The 26873-nt window shown below is 41.3% G+C and overlaps 1 protein-coding gene across 13 annotated transcripts in view; it reads right to left on the bottom strand.

Moving 5' to 3' along the window:
* CLCN3 (chloride voltage-gated channel 3) overlaps positions 1 to 26873 on the bottom strand; it is a 92504-nt gene that overhangs the window by 30430 nt on the left and 35201 nt on the right. For 7 of the 13 annotated variants that reach the window (XM_061132086.1, XM_061132089.1, XM_061132080.1 and 4 more), the window contains 4 exons: positions 7760 to 7917; positions 4630 to 4729; positions 3167 to 3354; positions 2005 to 2127 (listed from right to left, as the gene is read on the bottom strand). In XM_061132086.1, the coding sequence (XP_060988069.1) occupies positions 2005 to 2127; positions 3167 to 3354; positions 4630 to 4729; positions 7760 to 7917 (569 nt within the window). Of the gene's footprint in view, positions 1 to 2004; positions 2128 to 3166; positions 3355 to 4629; positions 4730 to 7759; positions 7991 to 8792; positions 8881 to 24861; positions 25043 to 26873 lie in introns of those variants that run through there. The other 6 variants (XM_061132084.1, XM_061132092.1, XM_061132082.1 and 3 more) reach the window with 5 other exon arrangements.

The raw sequence follows: 26873 nt of genomic DNA, 5'->3' as shown, positions 1-26873 counted from the left end.
TTGTAAAAGAATGAAACTAGAACACTTTCTAACACCACACACAAAAATAAACTCAAAATGGATTAAAGATCTAAATGTAAGACCAGAAACTATAAAACTCCTAGAGGAGAACATAGGCAAAACATTCTCTGACATGAATCACAGCAGGATCCTCTATGACCCACCTCCCAGAATATTGGAAATAAAAGCAAAACTAAACAAATGGGACCTAATGAAACTTAAAAGCTTTTGCACAACAAAGGAAACTATAAGCAAGGTGAAAAGACAGCCCTCAGATTGGGAGAAAATAATAGCAAACGAAGCAACAGACAAAGGATTAATCTCAAAAATATACAAGCAACTCCTGAAGCTCAATTCCAGAAAAATACAATGACCCAATCAAAAAATGGGCCGAAGAACTAAACAGACATTTCTCCAAAGAAGACATACAGATGGCTAACAAACACATGAAAAGATGCTCAACATCACTCATTATCAGAGAAATGCAAATCAAAACCACAATGAGATACCATTACACGCCAGTCAGGATGGCTGCTATCCAAAAGTCTACAAGCAATAAATCCTGGAGAGGGAGTGAAAAGGGAACCCTCTTACACTGTTGGTAGGCATGCAAACTAGTACAGCCGCTATGGAGAACCGTGTAGATTTCTTAAAAAAACTGGAAATAGAACTGCCATATGACCCAGCAATCCCACTTCTGGGCATACACACTGAGGAAACCAGATCTGAAAGAGACACGTGCACCCCAATGTTCATCGCAGCACTGTTTATAATAGCCAGGACATGGAAGCAACCTAGATGCCCATCAGGACATGGAAGCAACCTAGATGCCCATCAACAGACGAATGGATAAGGAAGCTGTGGTACATATACACAATGGAATATTACTCAGCCATTAAAAAGAATTCATTTGAACCAGTCCTAATGAGATGGATGAAACTGGAGCCCATTATACAGAGTGAAGTAAGCCAGAAAGATAAAGACCAATACAGTATACTATCGCATACATATGGAATTTAGAAAGATGGTAACGATAACCCTATATGCAAAACAGAAAAAGAGACACAGATGTACAGAACAGACTTTTGGACTCTGTGGGAGAAGGCGAGGGTGGGATGTTTTGAGAGAACAGCATCGAAATATGTATATTATCAAGGGTGAAACAGATCACCAGTCCAGGCTGGATGCATGAGACAAGTGCTCGGGCCTGGTGCACTGGGAAGACCCAGAGGAATCGTGTGGAGAGGGAGGTGGGAGGGAGGATCGGGATGGGGAATACATGTAAATCCATTGCTGATCCATGTCAATGTATGGCAAAAACCACTACAATATTGTAAAGTAATTAGCCTCCAACTAATAAAAATAAATGGGAAAAAATAAATAAATAAAAGCTATGCACTAGAAAAAGCCAGTAACTTATTTAAGACAGAAAAATTAAAAGGAGGGAAAAAAAGAAGTAAGTTCATGTTCAATCCTAAATGTATTGTGGGTTGGCAATCCTTCACGTTATTACTGATGAAAAATAAAACCTCAAACTTTATACTATGATCAAATATTTAAAGTATAAAATCATTATAAATATTATTTGCCAAGTTCAAGGATTATCTTCTCTAATTAAAAAAGTTATAAAAAGAGAATAAATATGTTCAAATCCAACTCATAAGAGAAAAACATCAACTAATTCACCAAGGAATTTTAGGCTGACATTTCCAAGTTCTTGGTGTTTAACTGACTGCTGATATTTGTTCAGTTATGCACTACATTATCAGCGAGAAGAAAAAAAAACAATCAACCTCTCCAGAAAACAGTGAAATGACTATGGGGAAGGATTTCTTTCAAGTTTACTAATACCACAGTCTACTATCAGTGGACATTTTAAAAATTTTCTTTCTAGTGTGACAGACAAACTGTTTCCCCAGCAAAACCATCACTCTGCCTCCCTTGGGCAACAATGCAAGCATCAGGACCACAGAAAGCTGGGGCACTGAGCACCGCAGGGCTTACCTCTGGGATCCCAGAGCCACAGGCGTATGGCGCAAACACCTTCACCAGGGAGACAGCCAGGAAGGCGAAACTCAAGGCCCAGAAGATGTACATCATGTAGTTCATGATGTACGAGCCAGGACCCTGAAACCAAAGGGTTCAACAGAACGAACTTACTGATCGCTGGCGGGCACTGCTAACCCCAGGGCTTGCCACCTAGGCAACTGGCAGCAAACTCTGCAAAGGCTCGTGGTTTACTGCCACAACTGTAACAGCTTTACGGAGCAAACTATTTAAGTAGAACCTAAAACATATTTGTATACACAGAAGGAGACAATCTATTTAATATTTTCCCTAGCTGCTTCCTGATCCCCAAAGTCTTGTTGCCAAGAATCTCAGCTGCACTTCAATCTCTGCCAACCCACAAACCAGTTTTTGAAAACAGTTGGTGAAGACAAAACTGCCTTCACACTCAGCTTTCATTCTGCAGCAATTCTGGAGATAAAGTGGGAGACAGTACACTGCCCATCTCACCAGCAGATACATTCTTTCCAGCTCTAAGATTCAACTACGAGAAAATTTTAAAAACATATCCATAGCTCCTCAAGAACATATATATATATGAAATATGTATATATATATATACACACTATTCTAACTTCTAAAATGTTCTTCATACATATATATGATATTCTCACTTTTAAATGTTCTTTATAAAATATCAACAGTAAAATAATCGTGTAAATACTGTAATGCCACAAGGAAAAATCTAGGGATTTCTATAAAATTATCTCCAGTTAAAAGACTTACTTTACAATTTTTGATAACCTATACTTCCCAAACAATTGTGATATAATGTTAATGAGCAGTTTTGATAACTTGGCTTCATATTAACCTTCTGTGGTTATACAGCTCCTACTGCACTTCTTTTCCACAACAAAAACATAGTTTACATCATAACACAGTAGACTTGTTTGTGATTATGCAGTTTACTAACACCACAGCTTCTGAAACAATACTTAAATTTTACTCACAGCAATGCAGTCTCATATTTTCCATTCTACCCTGTCACACTTCTCTATTTCCCTTTAGGACAGGTGCAGTCCTCTAGCTTGTTAAATGAACTGGAGACTTGCTTCACTGTACTGACTGTTAATCCACTCAGTCACAGGGCAGGACTCACCTCAGCCTGGCCTATGATCAACTCTGCCCACGTTTTCCACTGCGGACACTTGTCCCTCTCTTCGAACGTGGTTTCATTGGACCCCCAGCAGCACTGCTCGTGGTTGTACCAGAGCGCGCTCAGGCAGATACCCTCCTTCAGATCCGTCATCCAGTCGGCCGCAATGTCTATTAACCCAGCCAGTGCCCCTGCAAAAGATGTTGGAGGCGCTGAAGATGGTCCACTTCTGGGGTGTCCGAAACTGTCAACTTACAGGGTCAAGGAGAGCTGGGGATGCCCTACAATAAATGGTCATACGGGAAATACTACACAAAACTAAGGTTTTCAAATCTTACTATATGTACGCTTATACTACTTCTTAACAACTGTAAATAGCTATTCTTTAAAATGGAATTGTTCTTCTTTGAAATTACAACTAGTTATGTCATTCAAATTGACTGTAACTTTTTAAATGTGCCTGACTCTTTCAAAGGCTGTCCCTTGGCAGAAGGGCCTCATCTCTGGCTGTGACATCAGAGTTTTTACTGGTGTTTTTTATTTGGAAACCCAATTCATAGATTTACAAAAGATCTCGAGCTCACTATTAATGGAATAACCATTAGATTTCGTGAAACTCATGGCATGAATGAATTACTGTGACAAATAATCAGGCTTTTCTTTTAACAGAAAAATCAAACATATCAAGATCATCTTACAGATAGAATACAAAGAATATACAAACTGATGGTCAAAATCTAAGTCCTTCTCATATAAGAAGGTGAACGGGTCACATAAACACCGCAGAATCTCAGGACTTCCCTCTCTTCTCTCCACAATTGTATATTTTTCTGTCATGTTCTTCAGGACATAATCTTCCATGGTGGGAGCTCAAAGTCAGTAAAACAGCCCTTCCCACTGGTTTTCACATCCTCCCCTGCTATTCCAGCCTCGTCCATGGCCGCTGGGAGCTCTGCAGCCCACGTGGAGCTTAAAGTTGGGCTCTGATGGTGGCTTGACCACTCTCAAGCTGTGACACCTCGGTCAAGTCACTTAATCTCTCTGAGCTTAATCCCCTCATCTGTACGACTCAGACCATGGGATTGCCGTGAGGTTTACACACACGCAAAGCTTTTGGAACAGGGCATGACCCATAGGAAGCACTCAATAAATACTACCTATTTATTATGATGTTAACACTAAAATACACTTTACTGACCATCTGGTACAGACTAGGTATTTTACAGATAAAGACAATGAGTGAGAAAGATCAAACTGGACACTTAAGGTGATCGAGCCAAACCCAGAGCTCTGAGCTTCCCGTCTCCCACTCTTACATTTAAGGATATTTTTTTGAAGGAAAGAAACAAAACAAATGCTTCTAAAAATCCAAAAGTTTCTGGAAAAAAAAAAAATTGCAGGAAGGAGGGGAGAACTATTTATTGTCCTGTTAACCAGAGCAGCATTGCATTAAAAGGTCTCTTTACCTGATGCCAATCCTGTCAGTGTCACCACGAGCCACCCTGACCACGCATCATACAAGCTTTTCGTCATTTCCCATGCTGATTCTTTCTTTTTGCTGTTGATCTGAAATTAGAAATGGTCATGCTTCATTTTTCACACTATGAGTAGCAGCCACAATTCTAGAATCCAACAATTTCCTCAGTTACTATACACGGAACAGTCCTTTCTCAACTAACTAATGGAGTGAGTCTGGGGCAGAAACAGCAGGTCAGACAGCTGCCGCACCTGTAAACCAGATGACCAGCATTGACCCAGAACCTCAGAATGAGAGCAAGGGCCCCATGGTCCACACAGACACTGACCCAGACTGCTTCAGACTGCACCGGAGTTAGCTGGCATACACCTTTTATAGTGACAGAAATAAGACATCACAGCTCCAAGTGGCTGTCACTCCCTGCTCTGTCTCTAGTTCTAGCAGTTAAGCGGAATGTAGTGGTCCTAAAAGGCATGGGCGGTGACGAACAGTACTGTGCCCGTACACGTAGACCACCACAGTCCTGTGAACAAAGGGGCTGCCGAAGCGTTCAGGCCTGCAGCGTGCCAGTGCGCCGACGCCACAGGCAGGGTGTCGTCGCTGCGTGAGGCAGAGGAGTCAGAGCGGCGGGCGCTGACAGACCTGCCGCCAGCTCTCACCCTCAGACGCCCAGGGCCTGTCTGCTCCCTCTGCATGTGGGCTTCACGAGAAGCCCCCCGAGCCCGCCCACCCCTCCCTGTCCTGCTGCCCGGCTGCTCCACACGCCACACTCTCAGGCCAGGCAAGCCCTGCTCCGGCGTCCCACGGGAGGGCTGCAGCCGGAATTCAATGGTCTGGTCTCTTTCAAACATCTGGTCTATTTCAAGCCACAAGGCCACATTCAAAAGGCTGAATGAGGCAATTTTACTCCTATGTTATAAGCAACCAATCAGCTATTCACCTTTCTTTAGGGTTGAAGGTAGGTCATTCCTTTCAAAAACAATAAACCTCACTTGCTTTTTCTTAATAACTGCAGTGTTTAATAAAATACAATATTAAGCAAAAATTTGAAAGCCATCTAAACGTTCATCAATACAGTATTGGTTAAATAAACTGCAGTTACATCTATGTCATGAGAAACTCTGTAGTCATTAACAAAGAATGAGATAAATGCAGTATCATGTGGAGGAGAAAAGCAAGGCATTCATGTATATAGGATGCTACCATTTATCTAAGAAAAATAAGTATATAAATATATATTTATAAAAAAATTATTAAAAAAAAATGAAGTGACAAACCGTAACACTCGAAGTGCAACTCCTGAATACTACGTGTAAAGACTGCACACAGCACTTCTCACACATCGTGAAGGAGGGGATGCCTGAGGAAAAGCCTCTGTGTGGTCTATTTGAGCAGCAGCATAAACCACTTTCACGGAGCGCCATTCTTACTTGAAAGAAAAATACCGGAACTACGGTTTTTCAGACTTGGAAATTTGACAGCTATTTTTCTCAAAAAACGAACCAAGTAAGCCTGTCATTTCAAGTAAAATGTGTATTTGGTTCCAATGACAGATTTTGAGCTTGAAAGTAAAAATGAGAATTTTAGAGAATTTATATCCATTACTGTAAGAATGACAGATCCCAATAGTTAAAAGACTTTTCTGAGGAGATTAGTGTTGCCATTAATGAATGTGGCTTTTTTGATACTGTATATTGATACGGTACAATGAACACGTCAACTATTCAAAGAACTGCATGAATCAGTGAATCAGTATTTGCCAAAGGATCATGGCATAATGTTACAAAATCGTTCACTCAAAGCTCAAGGGGAACCAAAGGACTTTAACGCAGCCGAAGACAAGAAGCTCACTGATGTAGGTTCAGGTCACACGCTGCAACTAACCTTCAGAAGCCAACCACACATCACTGTCACTGTCCTGCAGTATCAAAGAAGAAAATCCACAATGACCTGAAAAGGCTATTAAAATACTCCTCGCTTTTCCAACTACATGGCTGTGAGGTTGGATTTTCTTCATGTACTTCAATCAAAACATACAGCAGTCTGCAGCAGCAGGTAAGAGAATCCAGTAGTTTTCAGGAAACCAGAAAATACTGAATGAGATTCATGAAAATGCAGTCCAGTGTCGCTCTCTCAGTAAATATTTTTTATGTTGGAAAATAGCTATTTTTGATAAAAATATTTTTTGTGTTAACATGTAATGAGCTTGTTATTGTTCCTTTTGAATGAATGTTTTTAAAATTTCCCAGTTTTATCATCTAATATGGTATAACGTCTTATTTTCAGTTATACCCTATTTATAATATTTCCAGCAAGGGTGAATATTGACTAATGAATCTCAGAAGCAGTACTTTTCATAAACAATATAATCTAAGTCCAATTTCAGGTTTAATAGATATATAAACATTATTATGAAAGGTAGTAACTCATTTGTACAAGCAATTATTACACCTATGAGTTAACTTCAGAGCTCAAATTTGCAAATGGCCTCTTAGAATTTGGAATTATATTTTCAAGAGATTTTCTCTCTTAAAATTTTTGAATGACACTATCAATAAACCACAAACAACAACAAAAAAGATAACATATGTTGTAGTTCTTAGCAAAAACCATTCCTTTATTGATTAGTACTTTACAACAACTTTCCATATGTCCACACAGGACTCAATTTGAGAAACAGCTCAGGATTTAAAACGAAGAAAAGAGATAAAACAGCAAAGCCCCAGGAAACTATCTCCCCAGTAGGCTGCTGCTTTTTCCAACAACTGCAATTATGTAACACATTTCCTCTTTGGCCTGCTGCTCAAAGTCAAGTGCCATGCAGACTGCTACCTCCATAGCTTGGCTTGATCTTCCTCAACTCATAGGCCTTTGCCTTTCCCTCCTATTCTGCCTTCCTCTACTTCTTTGTAAGCTGCTTCAAATCCCTTCCAGAAAGATAAAGGATATAAAGAAACTTTTAAAAATTATAGAGTAAAAACCGTATTACTTATCACATATGGAAACTTAAGTGCACTTTTAACGTATAGCATGTTTTGGCAGCCTGAGATCACTGGCAGAAAGACATCATTCAAGGATCTCTCATGCACTGCCGTTGCAAAGATTTCTAGCAAACGTACCCGTCGGTGCCTTTCTCTGTCTTTACACTTCTCTCGCACCCAGTCGATGGTGTGGAAGTCATCATAGGTGCCAACCCCGGGGATGGGCTCGTCCAGAAGGTCCAGCAAGTGTGTGGAGCTGCTGATGCTGCCCCCGTTGGTCATTGTGTAGTGAGTCCCTGCAGAGCCAACGAGGAACAATGAGTGTGTTCTGTGAGGACAATGGAGGGCTATGCGGCTCATCAGTAATTCCTAAAGAAAGAGCATCACTTGAAATAATTACAATCAACAGAGGAAGGAAAGCGTTAAGAAAATGCATCTCAAACTTGGAAGTAAGGAGAAGGACTAGGGCACATCCCGCCCCACTCACAGGAGAGCTGAGAAGCCACCTTCCTACGTCATCTGAGGGACGCCCTGGGAAGGGAGCTCTGCAGGACTTCCTGGTTACCACCCAGCAGGGCACAGACCACAAAGTGAGAACATGGCGCAGCGGATGGATACACTGAAATGGATACACTGAAGGCAGATACACGGAAGATGAAGATGGATACACTGAAGAAAATTATGACCTCCCTCTTGCAAAAAGGCAACTGCATTCTGTCCAGGAGAAAAGACAATGCTCAGTGGAAGTGTGGGTTCTGCCATCAAATTCTGTCCCAGGAGGAAGTTCTTCCTCTCCCTGACAATGTCTCTCCTGCTCTTGAAAAGCCTACATCAGCTGTGCCAGGAAGCAGGCTCCCTCGCTAGAGCTCAATACATAACATTTGACCAGTGTCCACTATGCAACAGACTTGAGGGTACAAGGAAGGGGGCTGAAAGACAATTCACAAAAACACAACTGGCTCTTAATTTTGAAAAGAAATTCAATCTAACACACAAAAAAGAAACTCAGAGCAAACCTACAATATCATTCTCCTCTATCAGACTGGTAAAGATTTAAAAAGTTGGCCAATGCACTGAGTTGGCAAAGACATGGGGAAAAGAGGTCCTGGAACAAAATCATTAGGTTCAGTATCAACTGGTGCAACCTCGTTGAGAAGGGAAAGCTGCATACCTACTGCACAAGTCTGGGAACTCTTCCTGCACTTACACTTGCATAAGTCCATAAACTGCACAGTATGGGCACAGACCGCACTCGAGCTCTAGGAGGAAGCAAAACAATGTCAGAGTGCTCACAATCTGAAACCCGGGTCAGCAAAAGAGCCAAAAAGTCTATCTGCTAGGTTTTGGAGGCCGAACAGTCACAACTATTCAACTCTGCCATGTTGAGTCTAAGTCTGCCATGTCAGCACAAAAGAAGTCCTATCAACATGCAGATGAGTGACTATGGCTGTGTTTCAGTAACAGTTTATTTACAGGAGAAGAGCACGATTTCACCGAATGCCTGACCCTATTTTCAAAGGCAGAGTAGCAACTGGAAAATTATTTGGTTAAATTTATTTTGGTTAAAAGTTATGCTTATATTTAAATACAGAGAAAATACTATGAAGCGAAATGAAACAACATGTTAATAAGGGTTACCTCTGGGAAGCAGATTTGTTAGAAAACGCAGAGAAGGAACTTTAATTTTCTGCATAACCGTAGTAGATATATCTATACACACATATACATATGTGCATGCGCTCAGTTGTGTCTGACTCTTTATGGCCCCAAGGACTATAGCCTGCCAGGATCCTCAGCCCACAGAATTTGCCAGGCAAGAATACTGGAGTGGGTTGCCATGCCCCCCTCCACAGAATCTTCCCAACCCTGGGATCAAACCCAGGTCTCCTGCACTGCAGATGGATTCTTTTACATCTGAGCCCCTATAATTTCAAACAGGTGATCTTAACACAATTGATTACAGATTACATCTTCAAATTATGTAGCAGTAATAGACTTTATGCCAAAAACTAAACATCTAAAACTATGTCATTTTAACAGAAATGTACGAATTGATAGAGAATATAAGGAGTGGCACTATACTAATGTTTAAACAAACACCATAAAGAGAGACTCAAGAAACCCATTTAGTTTATTCTGTGGTTTTATGGAAAACCAAAATTCCAAACAGCAAAATCCCCAGACTACTCTTGCAGTCTGATGGTTTAAATGGACTTGTCCTCTTTTGTTTACAAAGAAACTACCGTAAATGTTCAGTCATTCACAAAAACCGACCCCTGCAAAGCCAGAACCTGCACTTTTCCCAGCACTGTGAACAGTGCCAGGTTAGAGCAGGAGAGGCTCCTCAATCAGCCAGGAGTGGGAGGGAGAGGCGCTCAGAGCCCCCACGTCAGCACAAGGACTCGTTTTATCACTGTCCAGATAGAAGCAAATCAACTACACTGGCCTGCAAGCTCTGTTCTGTGATCATTCAAAGAGGCAGCTGAAACAAGCGTTATCACAGAAAGGGTTATTAGTATTTCAAACGATGTAATACTGAATATTGGGCTTCCCTGGTGGCTGAGCAGTAAAGAATCTGTTTAGAGATGCGGATTTGATCTGTAGGTTGGGAAGATCCCTGAAAGAGGAAATGGTAACCCACTCCAGTCACCTTGCCTGGAGAATTTCATGGACAGAGGAGCCTGGCAGGGCTCCAAATGGGGTCGAGAAACAGTCAGACACAACTGAGCAACTAAACAACAACAAATACTGAATATTCTACAATGAACTTAATGTTTCTTTACTTCTACCAGATACAACAGAGTTCCCTCTTTCCTCTCCACTTACAACATTTGAATGCTTGGCCTGGAAAGGTGTAAAATTCTAACAGGAGAGTAGTGTACTGACTTCAGTGTTTTGGCAGAAGCACTCCAGGATAAATAATTTATCATTCTGACGAAGGGTTTAAAGGCCCAATCCCTCAATGGCCCATGCCTGCTCACGTAAAACACAAGCCCTAAACCCTCCACCGCGACCTTTACATGCTCTAGGTCTTTCTTCCCCCATCCTGATTTTATTCAGTAATTTCCACTTTGTCAAAACTAACTGAAAGGCCATAAATTTTCTTTAGAAAAAGCGACTGGAGAGTAAAAACAATGACAGGATTTATAATACCTTGACAAATTTCAGCATCTCTGGCTCCATCTTCTATATGATAATATTAAAAATGGTCATTTTGAAGATGTTTTTGGAGGGAAGCATCAAAGCCTCTATGATACCACTCAGGAAGACATCTGGGGCAGTCTGCCCCAAAAGCCTAAACAAAACAAACTGAAACTGACGGAAATTCTACAGTAAGTGTCTCGCGATCTTCAAATATGTCAGCCATGAAAGAGTAGCTGCACTTGATAAAAGGAGACAAAGACATGCGCAGCGGAACTCACTCCCTGCCTGGGATGGGCAGACACAGGGCAGCGACCGGGAACCTGGAGAACCGTCTGAATAGTGACTGAATAATAGTATCGATGCCAATCTTCTGATTTTGAAAACTGCACTGAAGCTATGTACGAGCTATATATCCTTTCATAAGGAAACACACACTTAAGTATTTAGGGGTTACAGTGCATCACATCTGCATGTGCGCATGCTTGGTCATGTCCGACATTCTGTGAACCCATTGATAGGCCGCCAGGCTCCTCTGTCCATGAGATCCTCCAGGCAAGAGTACTGGAGTGGGTTGCCCTCCACCAGGGATCTTCCCCACCCAGGCATCAAACCCGCATCTCCTACACTGCAGATGGATTCTTTACCACGGAGCCCCCTGGGAAGCCCCATCACATCTGCATCGTACCCTTACAGGGCTCAGGGAAGAAGAACATGGCGCATCACGTATGTACAAATAACAGTGTACGCAGTGTGTGACAGGGAAAGCACACATGACAGGGAAAGAAAAAGACAGGATGAAAACATGAGGTAAAATGTTAACATTCAGGAATATAGGGGAAGGGCTTATGAGATTCTTTGCACTATTTTTCAACATCTCTAAGTCTGAAATTAAAAGAATTTTTAAGCCTATTGTGATTTATTTTGCAAACTTCCAACTTTGCCCCTATTTGCTCTTATCTGGATAGAGATGGAGACATGCATTACTGATCTTAATTATTACTATTCTACACAAAAAATCAACAGCAAAATTTTCTGTACCACCTAACATGTATCCACACAGTAAGTCACAGTGCAGGTTAAGAATTCCCAGCCGCCTGCAGCATGAAGATACTTAGCAAACGAAGCGTGTATCCCCAACAGGCCTCTGAAACAGGGAGGAGAGAGGCAGAGACCAGTGTTCTTATTTTCCGGGGCAGCACAGGCCTAGTCCCCCACACATTCACAGAAGCTGTGTGTCCTGCCTCACTGACTTTCCAGTCACTAGTCTGTAGAAACTACCCTGACATCGAACCAACAGAGCTGCATAGTAATTACAAATTCCTGAAAATCAGAAAAAAAGCGTTCAAGCTTTTCACACAGGGAACCCCATGCACCAACATTTCACGCTCGGGGCATCCCGTGACATTTCTGGGGCTGCCATGCACGTCTCACGTAGGAATTTGCCTGTCAGTCTGTGTGCCTGGCAGACTACTGGGAGGTCAGCCTGCCCCTCAGGCCTATTTGCTCCCACCGGACACAGTGACAGTGTACAGGAGAAGTACTGACGGGTCTTCTTGCTTTAGGGGAGCCCACATGTTTATGTTTATCTGTTTAGATTCACTGTTTCCCCTCTAATTATTCCTAAAAGAAGTCTGAGTCCTTCTGTGACTCTTTACATCAAATTGGTTTTGGAATTAACCAAGATCGATTTTGGTATGAAAATAAAAACTTTTTGCTAGTTGATTAGAATACTTCTTTGGCTCTGATAAACATGATGAAAAGGCATCTCCAGAGAAAGGCAGACAGTTCAATCTGGCTTTAACCTCTCTCCTTTCATTCTGTTTCTTACTGGGTTATAATTGAAAAAAAATTATCATATTGAATGCAAAATCAATTAACATAGTTCTAAAATTTAAAGTCTGCTTTAGGATTGCTAGATAACATTCAAGAATTACCTGGCTATTAAAAAAAAAAAAAAGGAGGGGGTTTCAAACCTTTACTTCAGTATGTCTGTGACATCATTTCACGTATTTTATTTTATAGTTTGTTCTACCAAACATGGAAATCTGAGTAGTTCAAAGAAGAAGAAAAGGAAGGACTGGGTCCTACTTCGTTTCTCACAAGATCACAGAAATGCCTGTGCATCGGTGCACATTAGCAGTAATTTCAAAGACGTTACGTTTCCTAACAGTAACAATGGTTTTTAAATATTCCTAATTATTATCCCTTTGTGTACAGTTCACTGCAATCTAAATTTCACTTAAAGTTTACCTTACAAATGATAAAACAAGACAAACACAAATCACATCTCTGTGTTAATAACTTGCAAGCAGGAGTGTCAGTCACCCAGCGTCACCGCCCCACTCCGTCTCCTGCATGATACCGCACACACCTCAGAGGCGATGCCACAAGCACAAGTGAAAGCTCTCTCACAGGCAAAGTGCATCTCCTTTTCTTTCCTAAAATAGCATTTCAAGGATTGGAAATTAGGAAATTATAACAGGACTTTCCAAGCCAAGGGGTGAGGCCGCAGTCCCTCACAAGACCTCCCCTTGCCCTCCTTGACGACTCGTCTTGGAGCTGGGGGAACACAGAGCGGCACCATTCACTCGGACGTCTCTCCAAGCACGCGCAGCGCTCACTGATGCAGACGGCAGCACAGACACACCAGAACACCTTTTGGAAATAATCAACGTTCTTTGTCCAACAGTACCTCCTCATCCTCTGTGCGCATGCTCCCCACCAACTCAGGAAACACCCTCCGCCACAGGGAAAATCAGAGAACAAGATTCAGCACTATACTTCTGAGTTTCAAACTCAGGCTTTTGAAACCGAAAAGAACAGGCAAAATCTTAAAAGGCAATACATCTGAGTTGTAAGCAATGGGATTCTGGGTTTCAAAATGTTTTAAGTAAAAAGGAGTTTCTGCAATAAGCCTTGGGGTGAAAAAAGAACAGATGAAGAAGCAAGTCTATACAGTTACGTAAGGTTTGCGGGGGAAGCGAGGAGAGGGAATTGAGTAAACAAGAGAGTTAAAACAGTTAAACTGGCAACTGGCTTCAGCTTTTCACATTTTCTACAAGAAAAAAAAAGTAAAATCAAACTAGCCATATGTATTTATAAGCTTTTCATTACTTAGCATATTTTCACTACTCGACACACTTTGTAAAAACCATTTCAGGTCATTAAATGCATCAGTTCAGTTCAGTTCAGTCGCTCAGTCGTGTCCAACTCTTTGTGACCACATGAACCATAGCACGCCAGGCCTCCCTATCCATCACCAACTTCCGGAGTCCACCCAAACCCATGTCCATCAAGTTGGCGATGCCATCCAACCATCTCATCCTCTGTCATCCCCTTCTCCTCCTGCCCTCAATCTTTCCTAGCATCAGGGTCTTTTCCAATGAGTCAGCTCTTCACATCAGGTAGCCAAAGTATTGGAGTTTCAGCTTCAACATCACCATCTAGTCAAGGCTATGGTTTTTCCAGTAGTCATGTGGGGATGTGAGAGTTGGACTATAGAGAAAGCTGAGTGCCGAAGAATGGATGCTTTTGAACTGTGGTGTTGGAGAAGACTCTTGAGAGTTCCTTGGACTGCCGGGAGATCCAACCAGTCCATCCTAAAGGAGATCAGTCCTGGGTGTTCATTGGAAGGACTGATGTTGAAGCTGAAACCCCAATACTTTGGCCACCTGATGTGAAGAACTGACTCATTGGAAAAGACCCTGATGCTGGGAAAGATTGAAGGCAGGAGAAGGGGATGACAGAGGATGAGATGGTTGGATGGCATCACCGACTCAATGGACATGGGTTTGGGTGGACTCCGGGAGTTGGTGATGGACAGGGAGGCCTGGCGTGCTGTGGTCCATGGGGTCGCAAACAGTCAGACACGACTGAGTGGCTGGACTGACTGACTGAGTGAGAGTGATATACAGACAGCAGGAGTCTATTCATTTTGACAGCTGAACTTCAAAAGGGTAACAGGACACAGGACAGTCCCAGATCTTAGAGTGTCTAAGAAAACACGATCTGAAGCAGTAGCTCCCAGATTTAACACAAAAACTTTCCTGGAGGTCTGATGCCAAGATGCCGTGACCACCCCTCAATACAGCCCATGCCTGGAAAACAATGAAAGTAGAGAAAAGATCACTTTCTCTGCAGCATGGCCCAGTAGAGAAACCCCATGACCTAATGCACTCTGAGGTCAGAAAGACCTAGATTCAAATCCCACGGCTACCACATAAGCCAGCAGGAACTACCTACTAATCTCTCAGGTACCTAGGTGATTTCACCCACCCATAGCCTGTGGTATGTGGACTGCAGATAAACCATGTAAAATACCTACTATTATATACTATATCTGACAAACAGTAGGAAATCAATAAACACAAGTTACTGTTTCTGCTCAAATATTTTGGAACTTAAAATGGGCTTATTATATTACTCACATGGTATTAATAGTAACCAAAAGACTAACTATATGACAAAGGGAAGAAAAAAATTGTATTACAAATATGGGCAATGATTTCTTCTTAGAACTGTATACTGAGCAAAAATCAGGTAGATTTTTAACATAACTTAATTCATTATGCCTGGTATGGCCACAAAAACAAACTTCTAAAACGTACTGTAAATGACCAACCTTTCCATGAAGCGGACATCTTATAACTTAAATATCACCAGCAACATTTCACAGTTCAAGTGTCAGCAAGTACGATGTGCTTCAGTGTTAGTGATTCTAGTTGGTTACCACCCAACGAGTGAGCTTTCTTGCAAAAATGACTTTATTTATAAGAGGACTTTTGTCTTCTTTCTTCCCCAAACACAACACTCTATAAAATGCAGGCATTCCATTGTAAACACATTTATTAATAAATGCAATCTAAACAAAGAGGCTTTAAAGTATCTGCGGAAACTCACTTGTAAGTTTATGCTGCATTGTTCTGTTCTGTGCTGAGACACGGCTGACGCACAGGGCTGCTCAGGGTCAGGCGCACGGCAAAGCGACACCGCTGCACGTGTGTCTGCTCTTCCTCAAGCTCTTCTCCCTCACAGGCTATTGCAGAATACTGAGTGTAGTTCCCCGAGCTATGCAGTAGGTCCTCCTTGCAGGCTATTGCAGAATACTGAGTGTAGTTCCCCAAGCTATGCAGTAGGTCCTTGTTGGGTGTCTATTTTATGTATATATAGTAGTGTATATATAGTAATCCCAAATTCCCAATTTATTGTTCTCCACCCTTTTCCCCTGTGGTAATCATAATTTTTTTTTTTCTACCTCTGTTGGTCTATTTCTGCTTAGTATATAAGTTCATTTGTATGATTTTATTTGTGTGTGTGTGTGTGCGCTCAACTGCTCAGTCGTGACTGACCCTTTGTGATCCCAGGGTCTACAGCCCACCAAACTGCTCTGCCTATGGGATTCTTCAGGCAACAATACTGAAGTGGGTTGCTATTTCTTTCTCCAGGGGATCTTCATGACACAGGGACTGAACCCGTGTCGCCTGCTTTGGCAGGTGCATTCTTTACCATAGTCACCGGGGAAGCCCCATTTTATTGTTTATATTCTACATATAAGTGATACCATATATTTGTCTTTCTCTGTTCAGCATGCTTCACTATGATGATCTCTGTGTCCATCCATGTTGCTGAAAATGATACTATTTCATTTTTATGGCTAAGTAATATTCCATTGTATGTATGTACATCGTCTTTCTCCATTCATCTGTTTATGGACACTGAGGTTACTTCCATATCTTGTCTATTGCAAACACTGTTGTTATGAACCTTGAGGTGCATGGATCTTTTCGAATAATGGTTTTTTTCCAGAAATATGCCGAAGAATGGGACTGCAAGATCATATGGTAGCTCTATCTTCAATTTTCTAAGGAATTTCCATACTAGTCTCCAGAGTGGCTGTGCCAAATTACATTCTCATCAACAGTGTAGGAGGGTTCCCTTTTCTCTACATCTTCTCTAGCATTTACTGTTTGTACATTTTTTGATGATGACCATTCTGTCTGGTCTGATAGCTCACTGTAGTTTTGATTTGCATTTCTCTACTAATTAGTGATATTGCGCATATTTTCATGTGCTTTTTGGCTATTTGTACGTCTTCTTTGGAAAAATGTCAAATTTTTTATTAGGCTGTTTGGGTGTTTTTTTGGATATTGAGCTGTATGAGCTGTGTATTTGAGATTAATCCTTTTGTCAGTCATGTCATTTGCAAATGTCTTCTCCCATTCCATAAGCTGTCTTTATGTTTTGTTTACAGTTTCCTTTATTGTGCAAAAGTTTTTAAGTTTAATTAGCCTCCATTTGCTTATTTTCATTTCCATCACTCTAGGAGGTGGATTCAAAAAGACAGTGCTGTGACTGATCAGAGTGTCTGTCTACATTTTCCTCTAGAAGTTTATAGCTCTTTAATCCACTGTGAGTTTGTGTTTGGTGTTAGAGAATGTTCTAATATCATTATTTTACATGTGGCTGTCCAGTTTACCCAGCACCATTTATTGAAGAGACTGTCTTTTCTCTATTGTATATTCTTGCCTCCTCTGTCAAAGATAAACACCCACATATGAGTGGGTTTATCTCTGAGCTTTTTTTCCTGTTTCACTTCTGATCTATATTTCTGTTCTTCTGTCATGATTACTGTAGCTTTGTAAATATGCTCTGAAGTCAGGGAGCCTGATTCTGCCAGTTTCATTTTTCATTTTTCTTTCTCAAGATTGCTTCAGCTATTGGAGAGGGGGCGGGGTCTTTCCATACAAATTGTAAAATGTTTTGTTCTAGGTCTGAGAAAAATGCCACTGGTAATTTGATAGGAATTGCACTGAATCTGTACATTGCCTTGGGTAATATGCACATGAAAAGCAAATGAAAAGATGCTCACAAATTGGAAAAGACCGAAAGCACACGGAGAAGGGGGTGGCAGAGGATAAGATGGTTCGATAGCATCACCGACTCAGTGGACACGAATCTGAGCAAACTCTGGGAGAAAGTGGAGAGCAGAGGAGTGTGGTGTACTGCAGGCCAAGGGGTTGCCAAGAGTAGGACATGACTTAGCCAATGAACAACAACAAAAATCACTAATTATTAGAGGAATGCAAATTTAAACTTCAGTGAGGATCACTTTACACCAGTTAGGATGCCATCATCAAAATCTATGTCATTCTGACAGTACTGATTCTTCCAATCCAAGAACACAGTATACCTTTCCATTTCTTTGTGTCATCTTGAATTTCCTTCACCAGTCTTACAATTTTTAGAATACAGGTTTTTTGTGTCTTCATGTAGGTTTATTACTTTTAATGTAATAGTAAATGGGGCTGTTTTCTTAATTTCTCTTTCGGACCTTTCATTTTTAGTGTAGAGAAATGCAACAGATTTCTGCATATTAATTTCGCATCCTGCAACTTTACCAAGTTCATTAATGAGCTCTAGTAGTTTTCTGGTTATATTATTATTTAAATAAATATCTTCACCAATGGGAAAAGAACAGTCTTCAACAAATGATGCTGCGACAACAGGCTAGCCACATGTAAAAGAATGAAGTTGGACCCTACCTACCTCACACCATACATGAAACTTAACTCAAAAAGGATCACAGGCCCAAATATAAGAGCTACAATTATTAAACTCTTTAAAAAAAAGAGAGAGAGAAGAGTAAGTCCTTGTGACCTTGGATGTGGTAATAGTTTTGCAGATAAAATTCCAACAGGTGGAAAAGGAAAAATGTAAATGAGACCACAACAGAAATAAGATAGTTTTTCCCACCTAGAGGCCATTAAGACTGTTGATGGTGCCTTCTCTCAAAACACTTATGCGCGTGCACTGAGCTCAAACAATGAACGGGACTGACCCTTCCCGTGGTCACCAGCCCTCTCTGCCTTCGGCTCCAGACGACAAGGTGGCTGCGACCGCTGTCACGGGCCCTGCCCTGGTCCTGCTGCTCAAAGCCCTGCGCTTCAGCAGAGTCGGCGACAACACGACATCCCGCTCTCATCCTCAGGGCGCTCCAGACGCAGCTGAGGCGCAGGAAGCCGCCCACTGACCCTCCACAGGGACCTACTCATAACCCGGCTACCACACTGTTTTCCATGCTCACAGCTAGAAACATTTCTGACATAGTGTACCGATATGTAGCCTAAGTAAAAACAAAGTTTAGCGTATTTACTAGTTGGCATATCTTCTGATACTTTAACTATTTCCTTCCTTCTTTTTTTTTTTTTTCTTTTTTTAAATACTGGTCACAACCCAACATGTTGAAACTTGTAATTTGACAAAAAATGAACAATAGAAATACAGATATTATTATCTGGTTTCCCACCAATAGAAACCTTTATATTCCCATCCACTAGTCCTCAATATGTATTTGCTGAACTGGGCTAAAAATGGTATGTAGTTGTTACATCTTAAACTGAATTTATTAACTAGTAAATTTCACCATCATACACCTTCAGCAGTCTAAAAGGAATACCCAAATAACATGCATTATCGCTCAGTCGTGTCTGACTATTTAGCGACTCCATGGACTGTAGCCGCCAGGCTCCCAGCCCTTGGGGATTCTCCAGGCAAGAATACTGGAGTGGGTTGCCATTCACTTCTCCAGGGGATCTTCCTGACCCAGAGATCAAACCTGGCTCTCCCGCATTGCAGGCAGATTCTTTACTGTCTGAGCCACCAAGGAAGCCTATCCAAATAATAGTCCTGCATGCTAAAGCAGGTATATGCTTGTTTACTAAGCCTAGTACTTATTATCTCTGGAGTCAATCTCAAAGATGGGAGAGCACTGACCCTTGCCATTTAACCTCACAGGCAGATTACTATCCATCACACACACACATAAAATATATGCACTTTTATTGTAAATTACGAAAGAAGGCAGAGAGAAATCTAAAATTCTGCATACTTCTACAACCCAGTATCATGTGTCCATTAAATAAGAGCAGGAAGTCTAATCCCCAATATATTTTTTTTTCTTCCCTCTGTGACATTACTGATAAGAAACAGTCACTTTGGTGAGGGAGGGGAAAGTGAATGCTCTAAGTTGACAGTGAAAGTTCTGGAATGTTAACAGACTTCCAAATGAAAGATTAAAGATGTAATGGCAAGCACCTACTTAATAGGTGGTCAATTAAACATCTGCTGGATAAATATGATAAATACAGTATTTATTTGCTCTTTACATTTGCTCTGCCATCCAGTCATATTTAGCTGCAATCTATTTGAACTGCAAAAATCTGGAAATTAAAACTAAATGCCAAAGAAGCTGACAGAAGATATACAACCAGTCAGTAGCAATGCTAAATTACTCAATTCACTGTTTCCTTATCAGTTCTATTGATACCTCAAAATAAAAAGCCACGTTCTTGAATGTAGGGATGATGAAGTGAGGATTAAGACATCTGTATGACTGGAAACAAGTTCCAGGTTCATTTATTCTCTCTGCATGTAAGATATCCCCATATCATGTGAATAATAAAATCCACGAAAGTTGCTCTCTCCAGTGGCAAAAAATAAACTGACAAACTAAAGTGAATCTCCGTTCTTGATCTGATTAAGGTTTCAAAGGACTACCAAAAAGCTATACATTAAACATGTTTATTAAAACACAGATACAGGAGAAGGAAATGGCAACCCACTCCAGTATTCTTGCCTGGAAAAGTCCATGGACGGAGGAGTCTGGAGGGCTGAAGTCCATGGGATTACATGACTGAGCATGTGTGCACGAGGGTGGAGGGAAATGGGTTGGTAGCAATAAAGTGGTAGAACTAAAAAAAAATAAAAATAAAAAAAAATAAAAAAATAAAACACAGATACAAAACTTTAAAATACAACTTAAGCCACCAGTCTCCTGTGGCCTCATGTCAGCACAAAACAGTAACCTCAATGCTGGTAAAACAGCCAAAACCATAAACCTAACGTGTGGGGCCAGAGACGTGCTCACGTTTTGATATCTGGAAATACAAAGCATTTTTAACTTACAACAAGTCACGAGATGGAATAAAACTAATCATACCAAGTGTCAGTCAGTTTTAGAGAACAGAGCCAGACAGAGTAACATGGAATACATTTACTGACAATTTTAAATTCATATACTATGGGCAAAATAAACTTAAAGGCAGGCTTTGTTTCATACTATTATTTTATAACAGAAACACTCTTTGACATCAGGAAAAGAATCTCTGGACTTTCCCAGGTGGCACAGTGGTAGAGAATATGCCTTTCAATGCAGGGGACACAAAAGATGCAGGGCCAATCCCTGGGTCAGGAAGATTCCCGAAGTAGGAAATGGCAGTAGGAATCAGTAGGAAATGGAGTAGGAAATGGCAACCCACTCCAGTATTCTTGCCTGGAGAATCCCATGGACAGAGGAGCCTGGTGGGCTACAGTCCATGTGGTCACAAAAAGTCAGCAATTGAGTGACAACACACACACACACAGAGTCCCTATTTGTTCCTGTAATTTACACTCCAATGGACCAATCTGTAAGAAGAGATTTAATTTCCTAGTTGGCTAGAAGATTAAAGGCAATAGACATACAATAAGGATTTGAATTCTAAAATCATATTTACAAAGGAACCTACAGAATACCCTTATGGCAATAAGAATATCATCAAGAACATGAATATTCAAATAATGACCAAAGAATGCTAACTACTGATACTTTCAGGAGGGAATAAAAATGGACAAATTCATCTGTTACAAAAGGAAGGAAAAAAGCTTTACTTAAATTTGTCTCTGAGCTAATAGATGTCAAGAAACAACTTCAGTTAGAAACTAAAAAAAACAACCAACTTGGGAATCCCCCTGGTACAGTGGTTAGGACTCAGCACTTTGACTACTGTGGGCCGGGTCTTCAATCCTCAGTCAGCAAACTAAGATCCCACATGCCACTAGATGCACCGCCCCCCTCAAAAAAACCATCAAACTTATAAAGGAAAAGCATACCTCTTACAGTTTAAGACTGGTTCGTCTGGCATTCAAGGTCCTCTGGGACCCGGCATTCCACCACCTTCCCATAGGACCGTATTGCTGACCCCATGACAGAACAACACTAACCAGCACGCAGTCCCATTGAGTCACTAACTAGCCTATCCTCCCCACCAGGAACGCACATCAAATCCCCTGTGGACATGCCAACTTTGACAACACTTGTCAAAGGAGACTCCTTTCCCTCACCACCACGCGTGAACAGATTCGCAGAACATGCAGTCTGTATCATTCATGAGAAATGTTTTAACTCCCTTGGGGTTCTGTGTTTTTTAAACCCGGGAAGCCTTCCTACGTCCCTACCAAGGTGCACATGCCAAGTCACTGCAGGGACGTACACAATGCAAAGCAGTGTTTCTATGACCAGAGCATGAGTCTCATCATCTGCTTCAAACCCTGACTCTTCCTGCACATTTCTGTACCTCAGTTTCGTCAACAGGAAAATGAGGATTATAACAGTACCTACTCCACAGTCTGTGGTGAAGATTAAAATGGTTTGTTACACATCAAGGAACTGGTAAAGGGAAAGCACTTAAGTCACTTCAGTCGTGTCCAACTCTGCAACCCCATGGAGGCTCCTCTGTCCGTGGGATTCTCCAGGTGAGAATCCTGGACTGGAGTGGGCTGCCATGTCCTCGCCCAGGGCATCTTTCTGACGCAGGGACTGAACCTTGTGTCTCCCGCGTTGCAGGCGGGTTCTTCACCACCAGCACCACAACAGTGCACACCCCTCAGTCACTGTGCGTCACTAATACCACCACCACCGGTTCTCCAGCACCGGAGCGCGCCTCACACACAGGAGCTCAACCAAAAACTCTGAATGAAACAGTATTCAAATAATGCTAAAAACCCAAAGATCAAATCCACTATAAGGGCCTGTTAGAATGAAAAAGAATTCTACCTCCAAACTGCCTAAACTTCAGGAGGGAAGTCAGAGTATAAAACTAGCAATCCAAATCCAAAAATCCAAAAAAACTAAAGGTTCTTTTTTTCCCCTGATAAAGATGGAAAAGACATTATACGAAAGAACTTAAATAGTGTCTGTATAGGAAGGAAATATACCCCAAAAGATAACTATTTCTAAAATGTCATCTTAATTTCTAATCCATCAAAAATACATTAATTCTATTTTTATATCTACATACATTTCTAGTCTCTATATTATTCACTTAAGTTGGAACCTTCATCATTTACCATCTCGCCTTGACAAGGAACATTAAATTTAATTTACTCCACCCAGGTAATTCCTAATTCCAGCACTCAGTAATTCCGTAAACAGTCACATTTGCTTTCTTGACATCCTTCACAATTTTATACTTTGGTTGCTGCCTCTTCACTCTTCCCCAGCGCCAAGAGCTCCTTCCTCATTGCCATTTTGTCCTCCTTGGGTAGCTGACTCTTTTCTTGGTTTATGTTTCTCCACTTCCAGCTCCTTTGTTTGACCCATGGTCAGAAAAGGTCATAAATTACGGAAAACCTCTTATCCATAGATACTAGGATACTACAGAACAGTCAAGTAAACCTAATAACCAACTGATTTGTACTACAATGACACAATGTTACTTCAAAAACACTGGCTTAGGTTAGCTGGGTAAGGTCTCCTCAACGTATGAGGAACCCATCTATGATGCCAAGAGTGGAAGAGACTTAGACTTTAGGCAAGATTTCTAAAGAACCATTTGTGAAAACATAATAGAAACAAAAAGCTTCTATTTTAATAATAACCATATCAGGAACCACGCCTACTTGCACATAAGCTTTGGCTGATCTCTTATTATTTGCATACCTTATACAGAGGTGAGGTCCATACCTAAGCTGTGGTAAAGACTGTCAAGTCTATCACGGGGAATTTAAATTTCCCAACCGCATGTCTCCTGGTTTATTATAAATTACAAATCAACAGATGGATGTTGAAACAGCTCAAAGAAAACACAGTTTAATTGCTGATTAGCAAATACTGTGACAGTTGAGCAGTCACATTCATTCACATCCCTTTTAAAGAAATTCGTACCAGAAAAGGGATGATGAGAGCATAGGAAAAAGGAGAGCAGGAGGAACATGTTAGAACTGGAAAAACAAACAATCCCAACAATTCTGGGTGCAAAGACTATGAGAAAATTTAATTTTGTTCTTTATGCTTTTAGGTATTTCCCCAAATGTTCTAGAATAATTTATATATATAAATATGTATATACACACATATATATATGCATACTTTACTAAAAAGGACAATATATGTAACATGATCTTCATTTTCTCAAGCACGCTTTTATAAACAACAGGCTACCACAGGATGTTACAACTGTTCAGAGCCTAAAATATTATCTAGAAGACACAATTCAATAAATATTTGTTAAATATATTACCTTTTTTTTAATCCTAATGGAACATAACACCAAAAGAAGGTGTTATCAGAATAAAAACCATATTTTAAATAAAAGAGGCTAAATACGCTCAGGAAAATCATGACTTCCTTACTTTAAAAAATGAGTTTATAATATGAAGTTTATAAATTCAAACTAATAACGGCTCAGGAAGGCATCTAGCTCAGAGTTTGTTTTTTTTTTTTTGCTCAGAGATTTTTTGAGGTTCAATTTTTTTTTTTCTAAAACTGCCTGTCTATTTTTAGAACGATCAGTTTAAGAAAAATGAAAAAAGGGCAGTTTAATTAACATGTAATCAGTCTGGCAGTGCCTGCCGAAAGATTTACATGAATGCTGGGCGCTTTTCTGGTTTTTACAAACTACTATTATTCTTTCTGATCTGTGAAAATGATTCCGTATGTTGGTATCATTCCATTAATTTTTACCAGATACCTATGGAAGACAATGTAGTCACTCAGCTGAAAGCACACTAAATAAAAAATACTGACATGAAAATGTGTTCCTCTTTAAGCAGGTAGAGCTTCTCCTAGGAACTGACTTCGGGGTGCAAAGCTCCACGGTAGGCGACAGCAGCTGAAACCTAGTGGCACCTTAATTAAGGAGGAGAAGCACCGCCGCCCGCGCCCCGCGACAGGACCTGTGCGCGCAGTGACGGCGGCCGCGCTGCGCACGGAGGGAACCGCCGACCAGGACCTCCATCGGCCTCACCGCGGCCGGGACCAGCCCAACAACCCGCGTTACCTCGCTTGTGCAGCTCCCGCAGGGGGATGCAGTCTCCGCCCCCGTCGTAGGGCAGGTAGGGGTCGGAGGCGGCGTCCATGGCCGAGGTCCGCAGGAAGAAGCCGAGGGAAAGCTCGCGAGCTCACCGCCCGCGCGCGCCCCGGAACCCCGCCGCAGCAGGTTGGGTAGTCGCCATGCCCGACCTGTCGGCGCGCGCAGCCTCGCGGGCTGACGTCACCCAGGCGCCACGGTTGCCAGGGCGACGGGCTCGCCTCCCCATCAATCAGGCCCCGCAAAGTGTGACGGTGACTAAGCCCAGGGGTGACAGACCAAACAGCCTCCACAGCAAGGGGGCAACTACAGCAAGGCGACAGAAACCTACTTCTCGATTTCTGAATACAGAGCTGTGCAAAGAAATTATGCGTGTACAGAAGGAATGAACCATTTCATTCCCAACTTAGGTAAGTGGGGATGACACGCTAAAAAGGCCACGTGATTTTACCGTATAAATACACAAATTTATATGTAGCCACATCACGTGAATCATAAACATAAAGAAACAGAAGATACCAAAGTCTTCAAGACCCTTGGTTTTTAAGTCTATTCTTAAGTATCTAAGATGTACTAATGCAGACTTCTACTGTGGCTTCAAAAATTCAGTAACTGGACCATTACTAATCCCCTTCAGCAGCCTCCTTCCTTCAGGAACCAGCTAGTTAAGAAAGACGTCGAGGTTTAAGAAAGAAACTTAACATCCTAGGTAACTTTGCTAGTTGTCAAATTATGCAAAAAGAGACTTACTAGCTGGGAGATTTTCCTCTCTCCTGACTTCTACTTTTCCTACCTCACAAAGATTTTCGTTGTGCTGTAAAAAGGTGGGGGGAGGGGGCTTTAGTGAAATACGTCTCAACGTGTACTCTAATGGTCTCTTTGCTAGACATTTTATGAAATTTAGAAATAAGGGAACTCAGGCTACAGAAAGTTTCAAAATGGATCATTTTTATTTTCAAAAACTATCATTTTTATTTTTCGCTGTATGACCAAGTTGTAAATCAGGACAAAACAGGTTAAGAGAGTGCCCCCAAATACCAGGAAAACTTGCAGAGAGCTTTTCATCTTATAAAAAGGCAGGGAAGAATGTAAGTAGTATAAAACTAAATTATGTATAAATGCCATATAGAATGCATCTTTTTAAAAAGTCTTGTAAGAGTAGAACTTAACATACCAAAGTACATTTCGTTTCAAACTGTCATTCCAAAAAAAAAAAAAAAAAGCTAATGCTCATTTAAGCTGAGTTCAAATTTTTACAGCTTCCTCTCAGGTGATTCCTCCCCAGACTATGAGATTCTTTTTCTGAAATAGCTATGGTGGGCAATACCACTAAACAAAAATTCATTAGAAGCTGTTCCACAGGACTCCGGGGTTTTGTAAAATGTGTTTTCCTAAGCACTGAATGTGCCAACCCTAAAGTCTACTCCAATTCAATGATTTTATATGAGAATTGCGGGCAAGAGAAGGAAAGAAAGGACTCAGACGGCAGTAAAGAGAAGAGAGATATTCAGCTTGTCTAGTTGTTGCTTATTCACTCAGTCATATCTGACTCTTTGCAACCCTGTGGACTGCAGCATGCCAGGCTTCCCTGTCCTTCACTATCTCCCAGAGCCTGTTCAAACTCATGTCCATCGAATCGGTGATTCCATCCAACCATCTCATCTTCTGTCATCCCCTTCTCCTCCTGCCTTCAATCTTTCCCAGCATCAGGGTCTCGTCCAATGAGCTGGCTCTTCGCATTAGGTGGCCAAAGTATTGGAGCTTCAGCTTCAGCATCAGTCCTTCCAATGACTATTCAGGGTTGATTTCCTTTAGCCTTGACTGATTTGATCTCCTTGCAGTCCAGGGGACTCTCAAGAGTCTTCTCTAGGACCAGAGTTCGAAAGCATCAATTCTTTGGTGCTCAGCCTTTTTTATTGTCCAGCTCTCACATCCGTACATGACTACTGGAAAAACCATTTGTCTAGTACATCTTAGTTATT

The sequence above is a fragment of the Dama dama genome, chromosome 29, assembly GCF_033118175.1.
Source record: "Dama dama isolate Ldn47 chromosome 29, ASM3311817v1, whole genome shotgun sequence".
Lineage (NCBI taxonomy): Eukaryota > Metazoa > Chordata > Mammalia > Artiodactyla > Cervidae > Dama > Dama dama.
Note: the sequence above shows the minus strand (reverse complement) of the source record. Positions and strands in the feature narration are given on the sequence as shown.